This window comes from Nicotiana attenuata, chromosome 10 (assembly GCF_001879085.1).
Source record: "Nicotiana attenuata strain UT chromosome 10, NIATTr2, whole genome shotgun sequence".
NCBI classification, from domain to species: Eukaryota; Viridiplantae; Streptophyta; class Magnoliopsida; order Solanales; family Solanaceae; genus Nicotiana; species Nicotiana attenuata.
The window spans coordinates 11,941,763-11,958,116 of record NC_031998.1 but is presented as its reverse complement, the minus strand read 5'-3'; the positions used below and the strand labels follow the sequence as shown (position 1 = coordinate 11,958,116).

The 16,354-nt window shown below is 37.5% G+C and overlaps 1 protein-coding gene across 3 annotated transcripts; it reads left to right on the top strand.

Moving 5' to 3' along the window:
• LOC109233010 (dihydrolipoyl dehydrogenase 2, chloroplastic-like) lies at positions 7,463-14,904 on the top strand. Of its 3 annotated transcripts, none has more exons than XR_002069023.1 (16): positions 7,463-7,925; positions 8,503-8,649; positions 9,246-9,380; positions 9,473-9,575; positions 10,417-10,541; positions 10,714-10,839; positions 10,918-10,998; positions 12,157-12,219; positions 12,312-12,386; positions 12,460-12,538; positions 12,623-12,723; positions 13,138-13,251; positions 13,413-13,526; positions 13,814-13,885; positions 14,194-14,286; positions 14,475-14,904. XR_002069023.1 is itself a non-coding variant. In XM_019398738.1 (15 exons), the coding sequence occupies exons 1-15, from the start codon at positions 7,596-7,598 to the stop codon at positions 14,520-14,522; spliced, it is 1,713 nt and encodes a 570-aa protein (XP_019254283.1). In that variant the 5' UTR covers positions 7,463-7,595; the 3' UTR covers positions 14,523-14,904. The 3 variants fall into 3 exon arrangements, 1 of the variants encoding a protein (XP_019254283.1); XR_002069022.1 differs by having other exon boundaries at positions 14,137-14,286; XM_019398738.1 differs by lacking the exon at positions 14,194-14,286.

Here is a 16,354-nt window from a genome sequence, read left to right as displayed (position 1 = left end):
TCAAAAAGAAGAGATTTCATAAATTGCATGGGATTAGAATACCCCCCCCCCCATAAGATGAATTACGTTAGGATGCTATGAAATACAGTTATTGAAGTATAGTATCATCCCTAGGTGGATCAAGCAAATAACTTTAGATGTTCCCCAATGAGACGTGAGCCCTAGTGACAATGTATTAGGTAAGAAGTTTCAAGTTATCAATGGTAAATTATATATCAACATTAAGGTGAATCAACAATGGAGGGATAAAAGTTACAAATTATGATACGAGATTAGGATGCCGTCCTTAAGATGAACAGTAATAAGGAAGCATTAAAGGACGTAGATTTATACACATAGGATAAGCAACGAGAGAACCCTAGAGTTGGGTAGCAGACCTCAGTAATAATAAACCGAAGTAAGAGTTATGGTATAGTATGACCTACCTAAATGCAGTAAATCCATAAGGATAGATAACCAAGGCTATGAAACAAGATATAAAAATTGTCGTAAGTTCGACATAGTACCAAGCGAAGAACTTCAGTACACCTATAGATGCCCAAAAGGACAGTTTTTTATAGTTCTATATATGTTCACAAAGTGAGGCCTACAGAATGGCTAAAAGCTGGAGGAAAAAAGAGAGAAGATTCGCATAGGCGCACATACAAGGTCATAAACGTATATGCTATATGACAGAAGGTAGCAACAATTACGATATTGAAAGAATTCCGACCATAAGTCGTGGTGTGAGAAAGAGGCCCAAAGGGGGGAATGCCCCAGCCTTTGGATTTATTCACAGAACAGTTTCCTAGATGGGAAGGAAAATATTAAAGTATTCATATGAGCTATTGCTTAAGAGATGGATAAGTGCATCAGTCAGCATTCAAGAACGAATGTTCCAAAGGGGGAATGATGTTACACCCTATATTTTCGTACATAAGAGTATGTCGTACTTCAATTGATGTAGACTCAGAAATGAGATTATATTTAAAAGTATATAAAGTAAGTTAATCTTGTTACCATGGGGCTTAAAAATATTTAAGATCATTAATGGCAAGTACCGAGAGGGTTGGAAGGCTTAGAAGCTAAACCAATCGAAGAAAATAAATCTCGTCGAAAGTCAACAAGTTGGGAATGTTATAACATGTACTTTAGGGGGTGAGACTAGGCTGCTCAATATGATAAGGACGTTATGCTATGAGATATTTTAGTCGTATGATAGTCGTATGTTACATTTTGAAGTCAAGTGAGTTGTGAGCAAAAGTCGGAAAAAGTTATCTAGTTACATTCATAAATGTGCTAAATATTAAGTCAAATATAGATGAGATTTTCTCACTTATCAAATCAAAGGTCTATGATTATAGTTTCCAATGCATTAAACCATTCGTCGATAAGATATCGGAGTACATAGATATTTGTATTTTTGCGAGACTGCGCAAGCAACTCCCTATGGGACCACTTAGGCGGTTGAGATATCTTGATATATATATGTGCGTGTGACGCCTAAAATCCATTTTAACTCATTATTTTTCACTCTATTCAGACCCTAAACACCTAAAAACTTTCTCTCAAAGTTCTCTCATGATCCAAGACCCAAACCAAGGAAAAAAATACAAATCAAGTGTCGGGAATCCCGTGGCGCTAGTGAGTTTTTTGTTCTTCTTATGGTTGCTGATTTTGGTGTGGTTCCAAATCATGTGGGGAGTTATTTAAAGTGATTTTAGTTATTTAAAATACTCTCCCAAAGTTTACATATCAACCCTAGGTAATTTCAAGTCTTCCAAAGTGATTCTAGTGTCGAGAAACCCGAATTGATTGCTAGTTTTGCTTCCTTGTTCTTGTAGCCACGTTAGAAGGATATTTCCTGGTTAAGTAAGCTCAAATTGAAGTTTTTCTATCTATTTGAAGGTAAGTAACCTCTTAAACTACATCTATTTAATCTTATCCAAGTTACGGCTAAGTCGTTGAGCTAGAACTTGTGAGATATCGATCGAAAGGCTTGTTACTGATGTTGTTGATTGTTAGACTGTTTGGGAGGTGTTCTTGCAGTGTTTTATGGCTGGAAAATTTATGGAATAACCTGAGTATATTTTGTTGTTACTATCAGCATTTTCCTGAATATATGTAAGAGGGAAAATGTTCAAAATATAGTATTATTAGACATGAACCGAGCTTGCTGCTCGACGTGTTATTGTGCTGGTTGTGTTCCATATAGCTACTGGTTGTTGTTTGGGTTGTTTGGTGACCTTTAGTAACTTATGGAATGTAGTACAAAAAGGGGAGGTGCTGTCCATTTTCTTGTAGAATATGTGTTATAATATATGAGAGTTACAACGCTTATGTGATGACGACGAAGTCGGTTTACTCATTGGAGACATAAGAAGATCATATTGAGCTTGGTTGACGATTGGAGAGAAGATTGCAAAGGTATGTTAAGGTACTTTCTTCTTTCTTTTGGCATGATCTAAAGTAAAACAAACTTAAATAATACACTATTTCTTAACAGATCTACTCTTAGCAACTAAGGTTGTCCATATTGTTCTTTTCTTATAAAGTTATTCTAAACAAGTATGTATGATCCTTGAATCCTATTGAGGTTCATATTGATGGTGTGGATGTCCGTAATGTTAATCGAAGGTGCGACGACCTTGCGTCACTCCAAAAGGACTAGAACATGATTCCATGAGTCCAACATGCATTATATATATGTATCTATTTTACTCTACCGAGCTGTGCTATAGTCGGCCAGGGTACGACACCTATTGTGCAATCACTGATCATTTGGGTTTTACCGAGTTCCACATGGCTGGGTACGATTCTACCAAGACTTATGATGGTAGAGTATATTTTTACCGAGCCTATTACGACGGGGTACGATATGATGATGCCTACAGAGGCATATATTTTTAAAAGTATATGTATATATATGTACCATGCATTTCATGTCAATCGCCCTCAGAGGCACTCAAATGTTACATGTTGTATATTCTCTATCTCTCTTTACATCACTGTTCTTATTTGTGCTTTCATGCCTTGCATAATCGGTACTTTATTCGTACTGAGTACCTTTTACCTGGAACACTATATTTCATGCTCGGATGTCCCGATAGACAGGTTGAAAGTCCTCTTAGTAGGCTATCAGCTCAGCGGAAGGTGTTGGTGCACTCCACTTGCTCCGGAGTTGCCTATTTGATCAGTATGCTTTTGACATCTATTGATTAGTATGGTGGGGCCCTGTCCCGACCTTTATAATGTTTATGTACTCTTAGAAGCTTGTGGACATATGTCATATATATGGATACTTGTATGTCCTTGTCGGCCTATGTTTTGAGTGTACAAATAATCATGTCGGCTATGTCACATGTATAGATTTGTATATCATGTTGGGTCGTCCTATGTCGAGTGTTCCCTTATGTTTTATTATGTTTTTCTCATGACGGCCTTTCCGGCTCATTTACCTATGAAGTGTGATAAGAAAGATATGTTACATTGGTACTCGGCTGAGTAAGACATCGGGTGCCCGTCGCGGCCTTTCGCTTTGGGTCGCGACAATCCAATTAGCTCACAAAGGGGTACAAATATAAGAAATATAATAGCATGAGGCTTAACAATCAATTAAAGACATATTGTAGTCTAAGCACTACTCTAAGCAAGGATAATACCCTGGTGCACGCACATGGGCTCAACCCCACACATGTGTGCCACCCATAACACGTAGCTATCAGTAATAACTAAGGCAACTAGTGCCTCAACCAAGTTTAGGTAAGATACTTACCTCAAACAAGCCTAATCAATAATCTAAAAACGCTTTCCTACGTGAATTGACTTCGGAACGACTCGAATCTAGCCAAAGGTAGTTCAAAAACATTAATAATGCCATAGAAATAAAACCCAAACGATAACGATCAGATCTTTAATCAAATACTCAAAGTCAACCATAACATTAACTAGGACCCGCACCCCGATACCCCCACAAAGGTCACAAATTATGATACTCATACGAATGCGAGTCCAACCATAGAAGTTTCATCCAAATCCGACTCTAAATCGATGTTCAAAACTAAATTATTCACTTTTGAAAAGTTTTGCCCCCCCCCCCCCCCCCCCCGATTTCCTCTTTTAGATTCACCAATCTAATGCCAGAATCAAAGATAGAATTATGAATAATAATCAAATCCAAGTTAAAAAACATACCCAATCCAAGTGGGTAAAATTACCTCAAAAACTCATCTCAATCCGAGTTTCCAATCTCAAAATATGATAAAATGAGGTCCAAGTCCAAAAATAGAACCTTATAGCACTGCTCCAGGTAAACCCTTCGCGATCGCGGGAACAGCTTCACGATCACGAAGCACAAAACTTCAATTGCTCAAAGACCCGTACGCGAATGCAGCCCTAGGTATGCCATCGCGATACTTGGCTTCACATACTTACGCGAATGCGAAGGTCAACCAACATGACATTCCCAGCCTAACTCAACACTACATGAACGCGTGGTCCTACACATGAACGTGAAGGCTAAAAGCCTCAACGATCGTGAACACGACTCCAATGCCGTGAATGCAAATAATAACGTCCAGCCAGCTCCCAGAATACTTTGCGATCACAATCCTCTTCACGCGATCGCGAAGAACACTCTCAGCACTAGAAAATCAAAGAAACTAGCAATCAACAACAAGGGGGAAATGGTTCGGAACCACCCCGAAATACACCCGAGCCCTCGGGGCCCCATCCGAGCATACCAACAAGTACCAAAATATAACACGAACCTACTCGAGGCCACAAATCCCATAGAACAATATCAAAACCACGAATCACACCTCAATTCAAGCAAAATGAACTATTTCAAATTTCATACTTCTGCCGAACACATCTAAACAACTCGGAATAACCTAAAATTTTGCACACAAGTCATAAATTATCATACTAACTTATTTCAAGGCTCGAATGCCCAAACGGACATCGATAACCACAAATTCAACTATGGGTCAAACTTATCAACTCTCCAAACTTCCAACTTTCGTCAATTAGCCTCAAAATCATCTAGGAACACCGGAATTCAAATCCGGGCATACACCCAAGTCCAAAATCACCATCCAGACCTAACGGAACCATCAAAACTCCGATCCGAGGTCAAATACACAATAGCCAAACTTGGTCAATACTTCTAACTTAAACTTCCAAGTTAAGAACTAAGTATTCCAAATCACTCCGAAATCTTCTTGTAACCAAACCAACCATGCATGCAAATTCGTAGTACATTATATGAAGCTACTCAATACCTTAAACTACTGAAAAAATGCTAATGCTCAAAATGACTGGTCGGGTCGCTACAACCCCTCAAGTAATCCAGAGTTTAAAATATAAAATAATGGGCAAAGATCCCGAAATAACCACTTAAATATACTGCTCAGGGATCCTATATGCGATCACCCTTGAGCCTTCGCAATCGCGGAGGGCAGCTGACCAGTGCTTCTATGCGATCGCGGCTCAACCCTCGCGACCGTGAAGACTATCTGGCCGACCCCCATGCTAACTCTACGCGAACACGAAAACACCTACGTGAAAGCTATGCTAGCCGACTTCCCGACCTTCCGCGATCGCGAACCACTACCTACGATCGCGAAGAACAACAACCCTCAGCCTCGATCCTTCTCTGCGATTGCATCCTTTCACCCACGGCTGCAAAGTGCACCAGTATGGCCAGAAATCCTTTTCTATGATCGCAAATTGCGCTTGCTAGACTCCCTTCTCTACGATTGCGAGACTCAGCTCCGGGATCACGAAGCACTGCTCAGTACTAGAAAATCAGCACCTGCAAAACACATAGAAATGGTCTGAGACCACTCCGAATCACACCCGATCCCCTGAGACCCCGTCTAATTATACCAATAGGCCTATATACTTTATACGAGCTTGTCCCACAGCTCGAAACATGAAAAATAATAACAAAATCAAGAATCAAAGATCAAATCCATTTCTTAACTTTCAAACTTCCTAACTTCGCCGAATGCGTCTGAATCACACTATGACATTTTGGATTACAATTAAACTTTGAACATAAGTTTGTTTCAACCATTAAGACTTATTCAGGGTCTCAAAACCACAATCAAAGCTCAGTAGCCTAAAAGTCAACTACCAGTCAAACTTAAGAACTCTCCAACTCTTCAAATTGCGAACTTTCGACAAATAGAGTCAAAATCTTCTAGGAACATCCAAAATCAAATCCAAACATATGCCCTGATGCCCAAGTCCAAAATCACCATACGAATACATGGGAACCATTAAATCCTGTTCCGAAATCATTTACTCAAAACCCAATCCTTGGTCAATTATCTCAACTTAAGCTTCCAAAATAAAACTAGGTGTTCCAATTCACCCTCAAACCTTCCCGAAACCAAATCAACTATCCCCACAAGTCATAAATCATCAAATAAACATACGAAAACATGAAATAGGGGAATGCGTCTCTAATATTCAAAACAACCGGCTGGGTCATTATAATGTGTCTTATAGTGCTATAATTCATATTTTATTTTCTTTACAATTGCGCGAAGCACAGATAAATTTACTAGTTCTACTACATATATGAGAGGAGTAGTATTCCACAATTTTGTGTTGAGGATTGTTGCACATTGCAGATAAAAAGTTAGACAATTGGGACGAGTTGGTCGCAAAAGTCATGCATTTTCTATTTTATTCGCATCCCTTGTCTCCAAATTCTTTTTTAATATTTATTTTTAGATTTAGGAATTTATCACTTTAAATTCTATCTTATTCTTACATAAATTAAACTACTGTGGGGTTATTTTAAAAGTGCATTCCGTTCAATGCTACTTTTAGCTAAGTTTAAAATGGATATTGACCAAAATCAAAAGTTGATCCGTTTTATTTTAGTTCCAATCTCACCATGACTCTTCCCTTTGATATTATTTATGATCCCACCACAATTAAGGAAACTTCATTTAATCATTCCAAATTGTAGAGTTCAAAAAATATGGTTAAGAATAAAGAAAATGGGCCCTCTAATGCAATTCGTGTCGAATCATCTGCTAGTTCATAGCTAGTACATTCTATAGACTAACTATCTTCACAGGGTGAGGAGCTACGAGCTCCTTTCGCCTTGTTTGAGCTCGCCAGACCCTACTTTATGGGATTTTACTGGGTCGTTATTGTTGTTGTTGTCATTTTGAGCTCGCCAGCTAAATTTTGACTTATGAACAAGCCTCTATCTTTCATATAATATTTGTTATAAAATACCCGCGTCGGAGTATCCTACAGTATGAGAAATTTATATTCAAATAATGATTGGCTAGTTAAATTGCCTTAATATTATCGGTAAAAATTTAAAATTACTAATACAAAAAGTAAAAACAACCCAAAGGCAAAACCAAAAATAATAGGAATGATTAGTAGTTAGTTCATCCAACTAGAAAAAAACACACGCGGCAGAGAGCACACTGTATACAAAGGAAAACATACACAATTTATTAGACACAAGATAGTACATATAGTCGCTTTGTTAACTCCGCCATTTCTAACGGATCTTTCGAAGCTCAAACATTCATTCTGCTATATCTATCTCCTCCGCCCATTTCTTCTCAAAATCTAATAAAATGCAGTCTTCAATTTCCCTCTCCTTCTCTTCGCCTTCCACAATTTGCAGATCCGACTGCAGCACAGCTGCCGTTGCCAACGGCAGTTTTCTCACGCCGCGATCGCTTCGATTCTGCGGACTGAGAAAAGAGGCGTTTAAGTCGTTGAATTCGAGCCATCCCATTCGTCTTACAAGGCATTGTTGTTCGAATAACAACAGAATATCGGCTTCTTCCGCAAATGGAGCTCCTTCTTCTTCTTCCAAGGCCAAGGGGGGCTTTGACTATGATTTGGTTATCATTGGAGCTGGTGTTGGTGGTCATGGTGCTGCTCTTCACGCCGTCGAGAAGGTAAATTACTTTTCTATTATTCAATTGTGTTACTCGTAGCTGAGAGGGGGTATATGTTTGTTCAAACTGGTGAAGGAATTTATAATTGGTGATCCCAAATGTAATTAGTGGAAACCTGAAGCTGTCTGGCTTTCCTTTCAGTTGAAGTTACACGTATACCTAGCTGGCTATAGTTTCATTGGAGTTTGCTTAACTTGATTTGGTGTAAACACAAGTTTTTACATAAAATGATTACTGACTTTATTAAGCAATAGAGGCTTAATTCAGCTATATTCGTGGACGTAGGTCTTGGATCATTCCTAATCTATGTCAAAGCACTTTACTTAAGGGCAGGGAATAGAAAATGGAAATGTACAAGAAATAACTGAAAGAAGAACAGAAAACATGCTGATACTTGTTGCTGATTGAGCGTCTATTTCTGTACGAAATGATAATTCTACTTCCAACTTGATGCAATCTCTTTTATGATTACTTGTGCAAAGACGAATGAATGGGAATTTGGGTTCAAACAACAACGTGGTTCCTTTCTTTTGCCAGTGTATATGAGCGAATAATTACTTAATATAAATATTTGTAGGGCTTAAAAACTGCCATCATTGAAGGGGATGTTGTTGGAGGAACATGTGTAAATAGGGGATGTGTTCCTTCCAAAGCCCTCCTAGCTGTGAGTGGCCGCATGCGGGAGCTTCAGAATGAACACCATATGAAATCTTTCGGTTTACAGGTACTTCTTATTCTTGCATCTCTACAAGCCCATATAATATTCACATTCTACATGATCTTTTTATGTAATTTGTATGCTGGTAAAATGATCTGATCCATTGGGTATTATGTTGTCCAATTAGAACATTACACCTCATGAAATAATGCGAAATGGAATAGTTTAAAAGCACATGTCAAATTTGAAACTCTAATTTTTAGCTTTTACCCTTCATAGTAGTTTAAGAGAGAAAGCCTGATAATGGTTTATTGCACCCCATGTTGTCCTTTTTTCTTTTGTGACTGAATCCTCCTTCATAACAAAAATAGATTCGTACTAAATGCTCACTGAATATGCACACAAAACCATTCAAAATCAGGCTTGAAGGATTAACACATATAATTTAGCTAAAGACTAGACACTTGTGTTTCTCTCTTCCTTAGATACTGTGATTTAATGAACTTAACACTATGAATTGTTGTTAACCGTAATTGTCATCTAGAGAGGAAGTTCTCTTGTGAAAGCTTATAGTACACTTTTTAACTTCATCTTGTGTATGCATGTTCTTTTACTCTTCTCAGTCTTAATTTTGACGTAATGTATCCAACCTTCCATGAAAGGTTGCTGCTGCTGGGTATGATAGACAGGCTGTTGCTGATCATGCAAATAATTTGGCCTCCAAGATACGTGGTAACTTGACCAATTCTATGAAAGCCCTTGGCGTGGATATATTGACTGGTTTTGGGACAGTTTTGGTAGGTCTAGATATTTATAAATTATTGTAGTGTACTACAGCTATCCTATTCGTCTGTATTCAACTAAATGAAGGTTGTGCTTAAATATTCAGGGTCCACAAAAAGTCAAATACGGGGATACTGTAATGACAGCAAAAGATATCATAATTGCTACTGGCTCTGTCCCTTCTGTGCCCAAAGGCATTGAGGTTGATGGTAAGTGCTTTCATAACCATTATTATCTATTTGATAAAGCACCCACCAACTGCATTAGCCAGTCTCAATGCAACGCTGTTTAGCTTGTTCTGTTCACCGGCTGCATGCTGAACCTTTTATAGTGCTATTAAATCACGGGTTGAGTGTTTGAATTTCAAGACACTGCTTAATGGGATGAACACTATTTAAATTCACTGTTGATGCTTTCAAATGAAAAGAAGTAATGAAAGTTGAAGCCTATTGTCCATTTGTTATGCAATGCTCCTGTTAAATAGCAAAGATACTGCTTGTAGAGGAACAACCTTGTCAACGAGATTGGGTTTGACTCTCTGCTATTGTTTCTTATGCACATACAATTGGACGGTACTTTTGATGAAACAAATTGGTTCAAAACTCTAAGACTCTTTTGTGATAAGAGTGTTCACGCATTTTGTGGTATTGCCTAAGCATCGGGATGTGTATTTACCTGCCCCATTAAGTTAAATGATCTGACAATGTGCAGAACATTTCGCTTCAGCAGTTGGAAATTTTTGTTGTTCTGTAACTACATGAGTTAATTGGAAATTTAAGTTCATTGGAGATAGAGATTTTGACCCGTCATTCGTTAAGTTAAACAGATACAGCGGTTTCGAAGATAAAGGAACCAGCATTAGCATCAAGAAAGAGAACTGATCAAGAAAGAGAACTGAAATTGGCATACACATTTCATTTTTTTCCCTTTTATTATTTCCTCCCTTCCTTCTATCCAGAACATCACTGAGAATTATTATGCTTGCCCTAGACCATTTAGAGCTTTTACATTCAGTTGTATCGTTGACTGATGCCAATGCTTGCTTTGCAGGTAAGACTGTAATAACTAGTGACCATGCACTTAAATTAGAATTTGTACCCAACTGGATTGCTATTGTTGGAAGTGGTTACATTGGACTAGAATTTAGCGATGTGTACACGGCACTTGGAAGTGAGGTATGAACCTTTTCTACATTATGCATCTAGCGGTTCTTATTTATTTATTGTTTTAAAAGATATTTAGCATATGCAATACAACTTCAATCATTTCATTTTCCGATTTTCTTTTAGATAATGGAAAAATGGAGAGGTTTTGTCTCCCCATGCTGACCATGGGATGAATTTACAGGTTACCTTTGTTGAAGCTCTAGATCAGCTCATGCCTGGCTTTGATCCTGAGATTGGGAAACTGGCGCAGCGGGTTCTTATCAATCCTCGGAAGATTGACTATCATACAGGTGTATTTGCGAGCAAGGTAATATATGCCACAACTTAGTTTAATATGAATGCCATTCTGAGAGCAAGTTATCTTAATTTGTCCCACCTTATTCAGATAACTCCAGCAAGGGATGGAAAGCCAGTGCTAATTGAGCTTATTGATGCAAAGACGAAGGAACCAAAGGATACTTTGGAAGTAAGTTGTAGCTCTTTGGTTTGACGAGTTCTTTAACATTGTTAAATCTAATATATACTTGTCGACTGAGGTTGTACATTTTTTAGTGCTACAACATGATTAAGATCATTATTCTTAAAATGGTTAACTACTTTTTAGTTCAGGAAAAGTCAAGACAATCATATCAATTAGGAATTATAATATATGTCATAATAGCTAGGAAACCCAAGAATTAGGAAATTTTAATTTAAGACTCCTTTATAAGGAGTTCTTCTCGGAAAGAAAAACTCTTATATAAGGAGCTCCCTTGTGTGTTCACCATCATTTTCAATAAGAAATTTTTTCTCTTTCTTCACTTTTCACTTGATTCAGACTTGTGTGGCTTCAGTCTAGCAGCATGCAAAAGTTTTTCTTTGTAACACTTAACACCCTCCTGCACGCCCAAGACTGGACATTTGGAGCATGAACAACATTACATAGGGTCCCAACGTGAGGTAAATTAAGATTTCAAATGGGCCTAACTCTGATATCATTTTCGGCCTAACTGAACCACTAAAGTTAGCTCATGAGATGAGGATTGCCCAAAATAATATAAGGAGATAACAACCATTCCATCAACCAAAGTGGGTCACTTGACAAATGCAACTTAAAAGTTCTATATAAGGAACTAATCTTGTAAATTTCAACAAGTAACTTCTTTTTTCTCTTTTCACTTAAAAGTCCTTGGTTCCTGCAACTTAAAAGTCCTATAAGGAACTGTAATCTAAGATTCATCAGTAGTATTGCCTGTAACATAGAGACTTCGTTACACGACTACGCTTAAAATGTTGATATTTCATAAGCACTTTCTGATTGTTAAAGAACACTGTTGTATGTACAAGTATAATGAATATCAGAGCTTAATGGTAGACGCTGGAGCTTACGTAAATGGTAGAAGGTGAAAACGGGATCAAACATCTGAAAGGTTAAGCAGCAAATTTGGAGATTAGGTGTTATTGATAAGTTGTACTCCTAATAAACTCTAAAGAGGGAGACTTTTGCTGCAATCCGAGCTATAGACAGTTTTAATATTTTCAATCAAAAGGACTGTGTTGCCCACATGTCTTATCCCCTAACAATGACTTTTCTTGCTGTCACTAGTGTCTTACATGAAACCTGAATTACATTATTTTACTGCAGGTAGATGCTGCTCTTATTGCAACTGGAAGGGCTCCGTTTACGCAAGGACTTGGCCTGGAAAATGTTAGTTGCATTAGTGTTAACTGAAGCCCCTGGGGAAACTAACTTGAATGATTTGATGACAATTTATAGTATTGGTTATCACTTGTCAACAGATAAATGTTCAAACACAACGTGGATTTGTTCCTGTTGATGAACGCATGCAAGTCATTGATGCAAATGGGCAGCTGGTAGGCATTATTTTATTCCTTTTTGCATTTCTCGACAGTTTTCTTTCCGCTTTTAACCCTTTGTGCTTGATAGGTTCCTCACTTGTACTGCATTGGTGATGCAAATGGAAAAATGATGCTTGCACATGCTGCAAGTGCACAAGGAATCTCTGGTAAAATGAAATTATCAATCGTGACACGGTAATTGAGCAATTTTTTGATAGTTGTTTAACTTGTGGCCTTGCCTTCTTTCATAGTTGTTGAGCAAGTTACCGGAAAGGACCATATCCTGAATCATTTAAGTATTCCAGCAGCATGCTTTACCCATCCTGAAATCAGTATGGTCGGATTGACGGAGGTATTATCATCTCTTTGAATATTCCTCTTTGTTTGATGTTGCCCTTTTTTCTTATGGGTATGGTCTTTTCTTCTTTTATAATCTTTAGTAATTATAAGGAAATTTAATTCCCTAACAATATCTACACGTGGAACATGGCTGCATGGAAACCTCCACACAGATTTGATAATGTAGTTACATTATAGGTTGGAGACAGATCATGCCATCCATTTCTGGGACTGTTTGTAAATTGCTCTGCTGCTGGATGTTTTTGTTCTCATGCTTGCCTCGTTTTGTCACACAATGCTTCTGTACCCTTAGAGAAGTACGCATGCTTGTGACGACGGAAAAATATTTCCTGAGTGAACGATTTTTTGTTTTCTTTGTGATAGCACTTAAATATAGAGTTTTGATTGTATAGTTGCAATTATGCAGCCTCAAGCGAGAGAAAAAGCTGAGAAGGAGGGCTTTGAAATTAGTATTGCCAAGACTAGTTTCAAGGCTAACACAAAAGCTCTTGCTGAAAATGAAGGGGAAGGACTTGCAAAGGTAGCACATTATCGTTTTTCAAGGATTGCTGATGTTACATGATTTATTCTATATGTTACCAGCTGCTTCTTTTGTTGTTTCCATTTTCCTATCGTTTTAAGATGTTTCCTCCCCTGCAGAGTAGTGTCTTATGTGATCACTGAAATTCTTGTTAAATGCAGTTGATTTATAGGCCTGACAACGGTGAGATCCTCGGAGTCCACATCTTTGGAATGCATGCTGCTGATCTAATACATGAAGCATCCAATGCCATAGCTCTGGGATCACGCATACAGGTATGCATTGCCCTGCAAATTGCGTTTTCCTCCCAGTACTTACCATTTGTTGGAAAGGCTCAAGTAAATGGTTACCTGCAGTATGTTTGATGCTTTTTCTCTTTTTTTTTTTTTTTTTTTTGGTTTGTGGCAATGGGAGATGGAGTTAACATGTTTTCTTTGGATTATGAGCTTTAGTAGATCCTTGCAAGCTTCAATGAGTGTTGTATCCGATCTCTCATGTGAGAAGTCATTTATTCGGTCAAGAGTCTTCTCATGTGTTTTACATTTGTTATTGCATTTTACAGGACATTAAGTACGCTGTTCATGCACATCCAACCTTGTCTGAAGTGATTGATGAACTCTTTAAATCAGCAAAGGTAATCTCTTTGTGTCCTGTGTAATGCTGGTAGAATGTCTTGAACAAGATAGTACCTCTTTAGGGATGTTAAAGGGGTCATAGTGCATTTGCCTCACAAGAATTGGTATTAGACTAGGACATTCTAGTCCTCCTTTGATTGTTAAAAGTGATCTGGGGGGACCTCTATGGTTATCGTAAAATTGCCCGGAAGCTTGGCTTATTCTTTGATCTCCAGATTCAGTAGAAGGTCTGATGCTTATATATATTAAGGTCTTTTTGTCCTGAGCATGGAGATCTTAAGCTAATGAATGGCGGGGTGATATTAAGGTCTTTTTGTCCTGAGCATGGAGATCTTAAGCTAATGAATGGCGGGGTGCTTACAAGAATCCAGAGCCGCATGTACAAGTTGCAGGTGGGGAGGTAAATCTCCCTTAGGTTGTGGAGTGAGATTCTCTTATTCTTCACTGGTGTATTAAATCATCTATTTCTCTCAAGAGCATGCTCAAACATATTAGGTAGTCTACAAATTTTCGTGTCTCTCTTATGTCAGGTATGATTGGAAATTGATTTTTAAGCTTTTGCAATAATATGTACACATTTTATGGCAGGTTAAAACTAACGCTTCTAGTCCAATTGCTGAGCCAGTTGCAGCATAAGCTTCAACAGCCGCTCTAATTGAGACTTAAGTTAATAGGATTTTGCAGAAGCTCCCCAATAGAATTTATTGGCTCTATCTTCTCATGTTGTGCATTACCGCTTCAAAGAGGTGCTTTTTTCTAGCTTTTTTGAATTGTAGACATCATTAAATGCCTAATGAGTGTCTCAGAAATTCAATTTTGTCTTCTTTAAGTTTATTAGCTTAGATTTGTGCTAGGTCTAGTTGCTTTTAAATGAGCAACGATATCAATATGAAAGATGATCTGTATTGTTTAAATCGACATTGGCAGTGTACAACTTTGAGTCACTGCTGCTGTTTGTGTACTGTACGAATATTGTATGAGGATTTAGTACGTACTAGATACGATAGTTGAAATTTTAGAGGGTTTCAAGTGAGTTCTGCACAGGTTGCTGCCATGGTTGTTGCTACACAAACCAGCCCCCTCTTTTTTGCATGCGTACTCGCTGTCCCAGGGGCGGCTCAAGCTCATATGTGGCCTAAAGCCAAAATTTATATGAGGCCTAATTTTTTTAAAATAAATTATAATATATAATTTTATTTGAAGTCTATTCTTATAGCTTTTTGAGATGCAAAGTTGTTAATAATTTTTTTTATAATCGATTTCTTCCAATAATTTATTTGCAATTGATATTATAGCCAACCCATTTAATCTTTCTTGAGACATTATTTATCTTAGCTAAGATTTATCAATTTTAATTTTAAAAAACTTGTTATCGCTGAGGAAACTGTTATAGGAACTAATAACACTATTCTATAAGCAATATAAACATTTGGAAAAGAATCAAACCCTTTTTATTTGATTGAGTGTATAGTATCTTCTATTTGTACTATTTTTTCTTGTCAAATCAATTTCAATTCACACTTTAGAAAATAATTTCATACTACCCATTATTTTAAGTAAGCCAAACGATTACTTTATTTACATATCTAAAAAAAAATTCTTTCATTTTTAAAAAGTTTACTTTTGTACTAAAAACTCTAAATTTTATTTTATTTAAATAATTATATATATATTATTTTTAAAAATGGGGCCTCCCAAATTTGAGGGCCTAAGGCACAAGCGACAAGGCATTACATACAAGCTAAACGCTGAATTGGAATAGCGACTAAAGCTAGCCTTCTTGGACTTGGACTAACTAAATGTCCAGCTAGCCAGAGGCGGTTCCAGGTTTTCAAAAGGATGAGTGTACTATTGTGAAGTGGTAGATTTAGAATTTATATTTGACTAGTTTAACTTTAGTCATTTACCATGACCCACTACACTTTTAAAATTATAGGTTCAAAATTATATACTTTTTGAAATTTTTGTAATTTTCACATATATATATCTATACTCTGTGCAAAAAACGAGACCGTTCAGAGTGGGATTTGAACTGTCAATTCTCCTTGTAGAGGTGCACCCAATAATAGTTGCACTATAATAGTCTTTGAGCATGGGTTCACGTACATATATTTAAGTAATTTTGAAAAAAATATGACATTCTTATTCATGGTTTAGGGAGGGGAGCGTGAACCCATACCCCTCAACTTGGATACGCCTCTGTGTCCAGGTGGTTCAGTTGGAACTCCAACATATCCTTCTTAAGTTGGAGGATGAATGAACTCTCGACTTGCTTAAAAAGGTTGTACCCTGAACACCATCAAGGGAAAATGTCACGACCCGGATTTCCCACCCTCGGGAATCGTGATGGCGCCTACTCGTGAAAGCTAGGCAAGCCGACAATCTCAATTTCTGCTACCATTATAATTAACCAAACAAGAACAGGTAATAGTCAAAACAAGATAATTAAGAAGTGCGGAAAATGATAT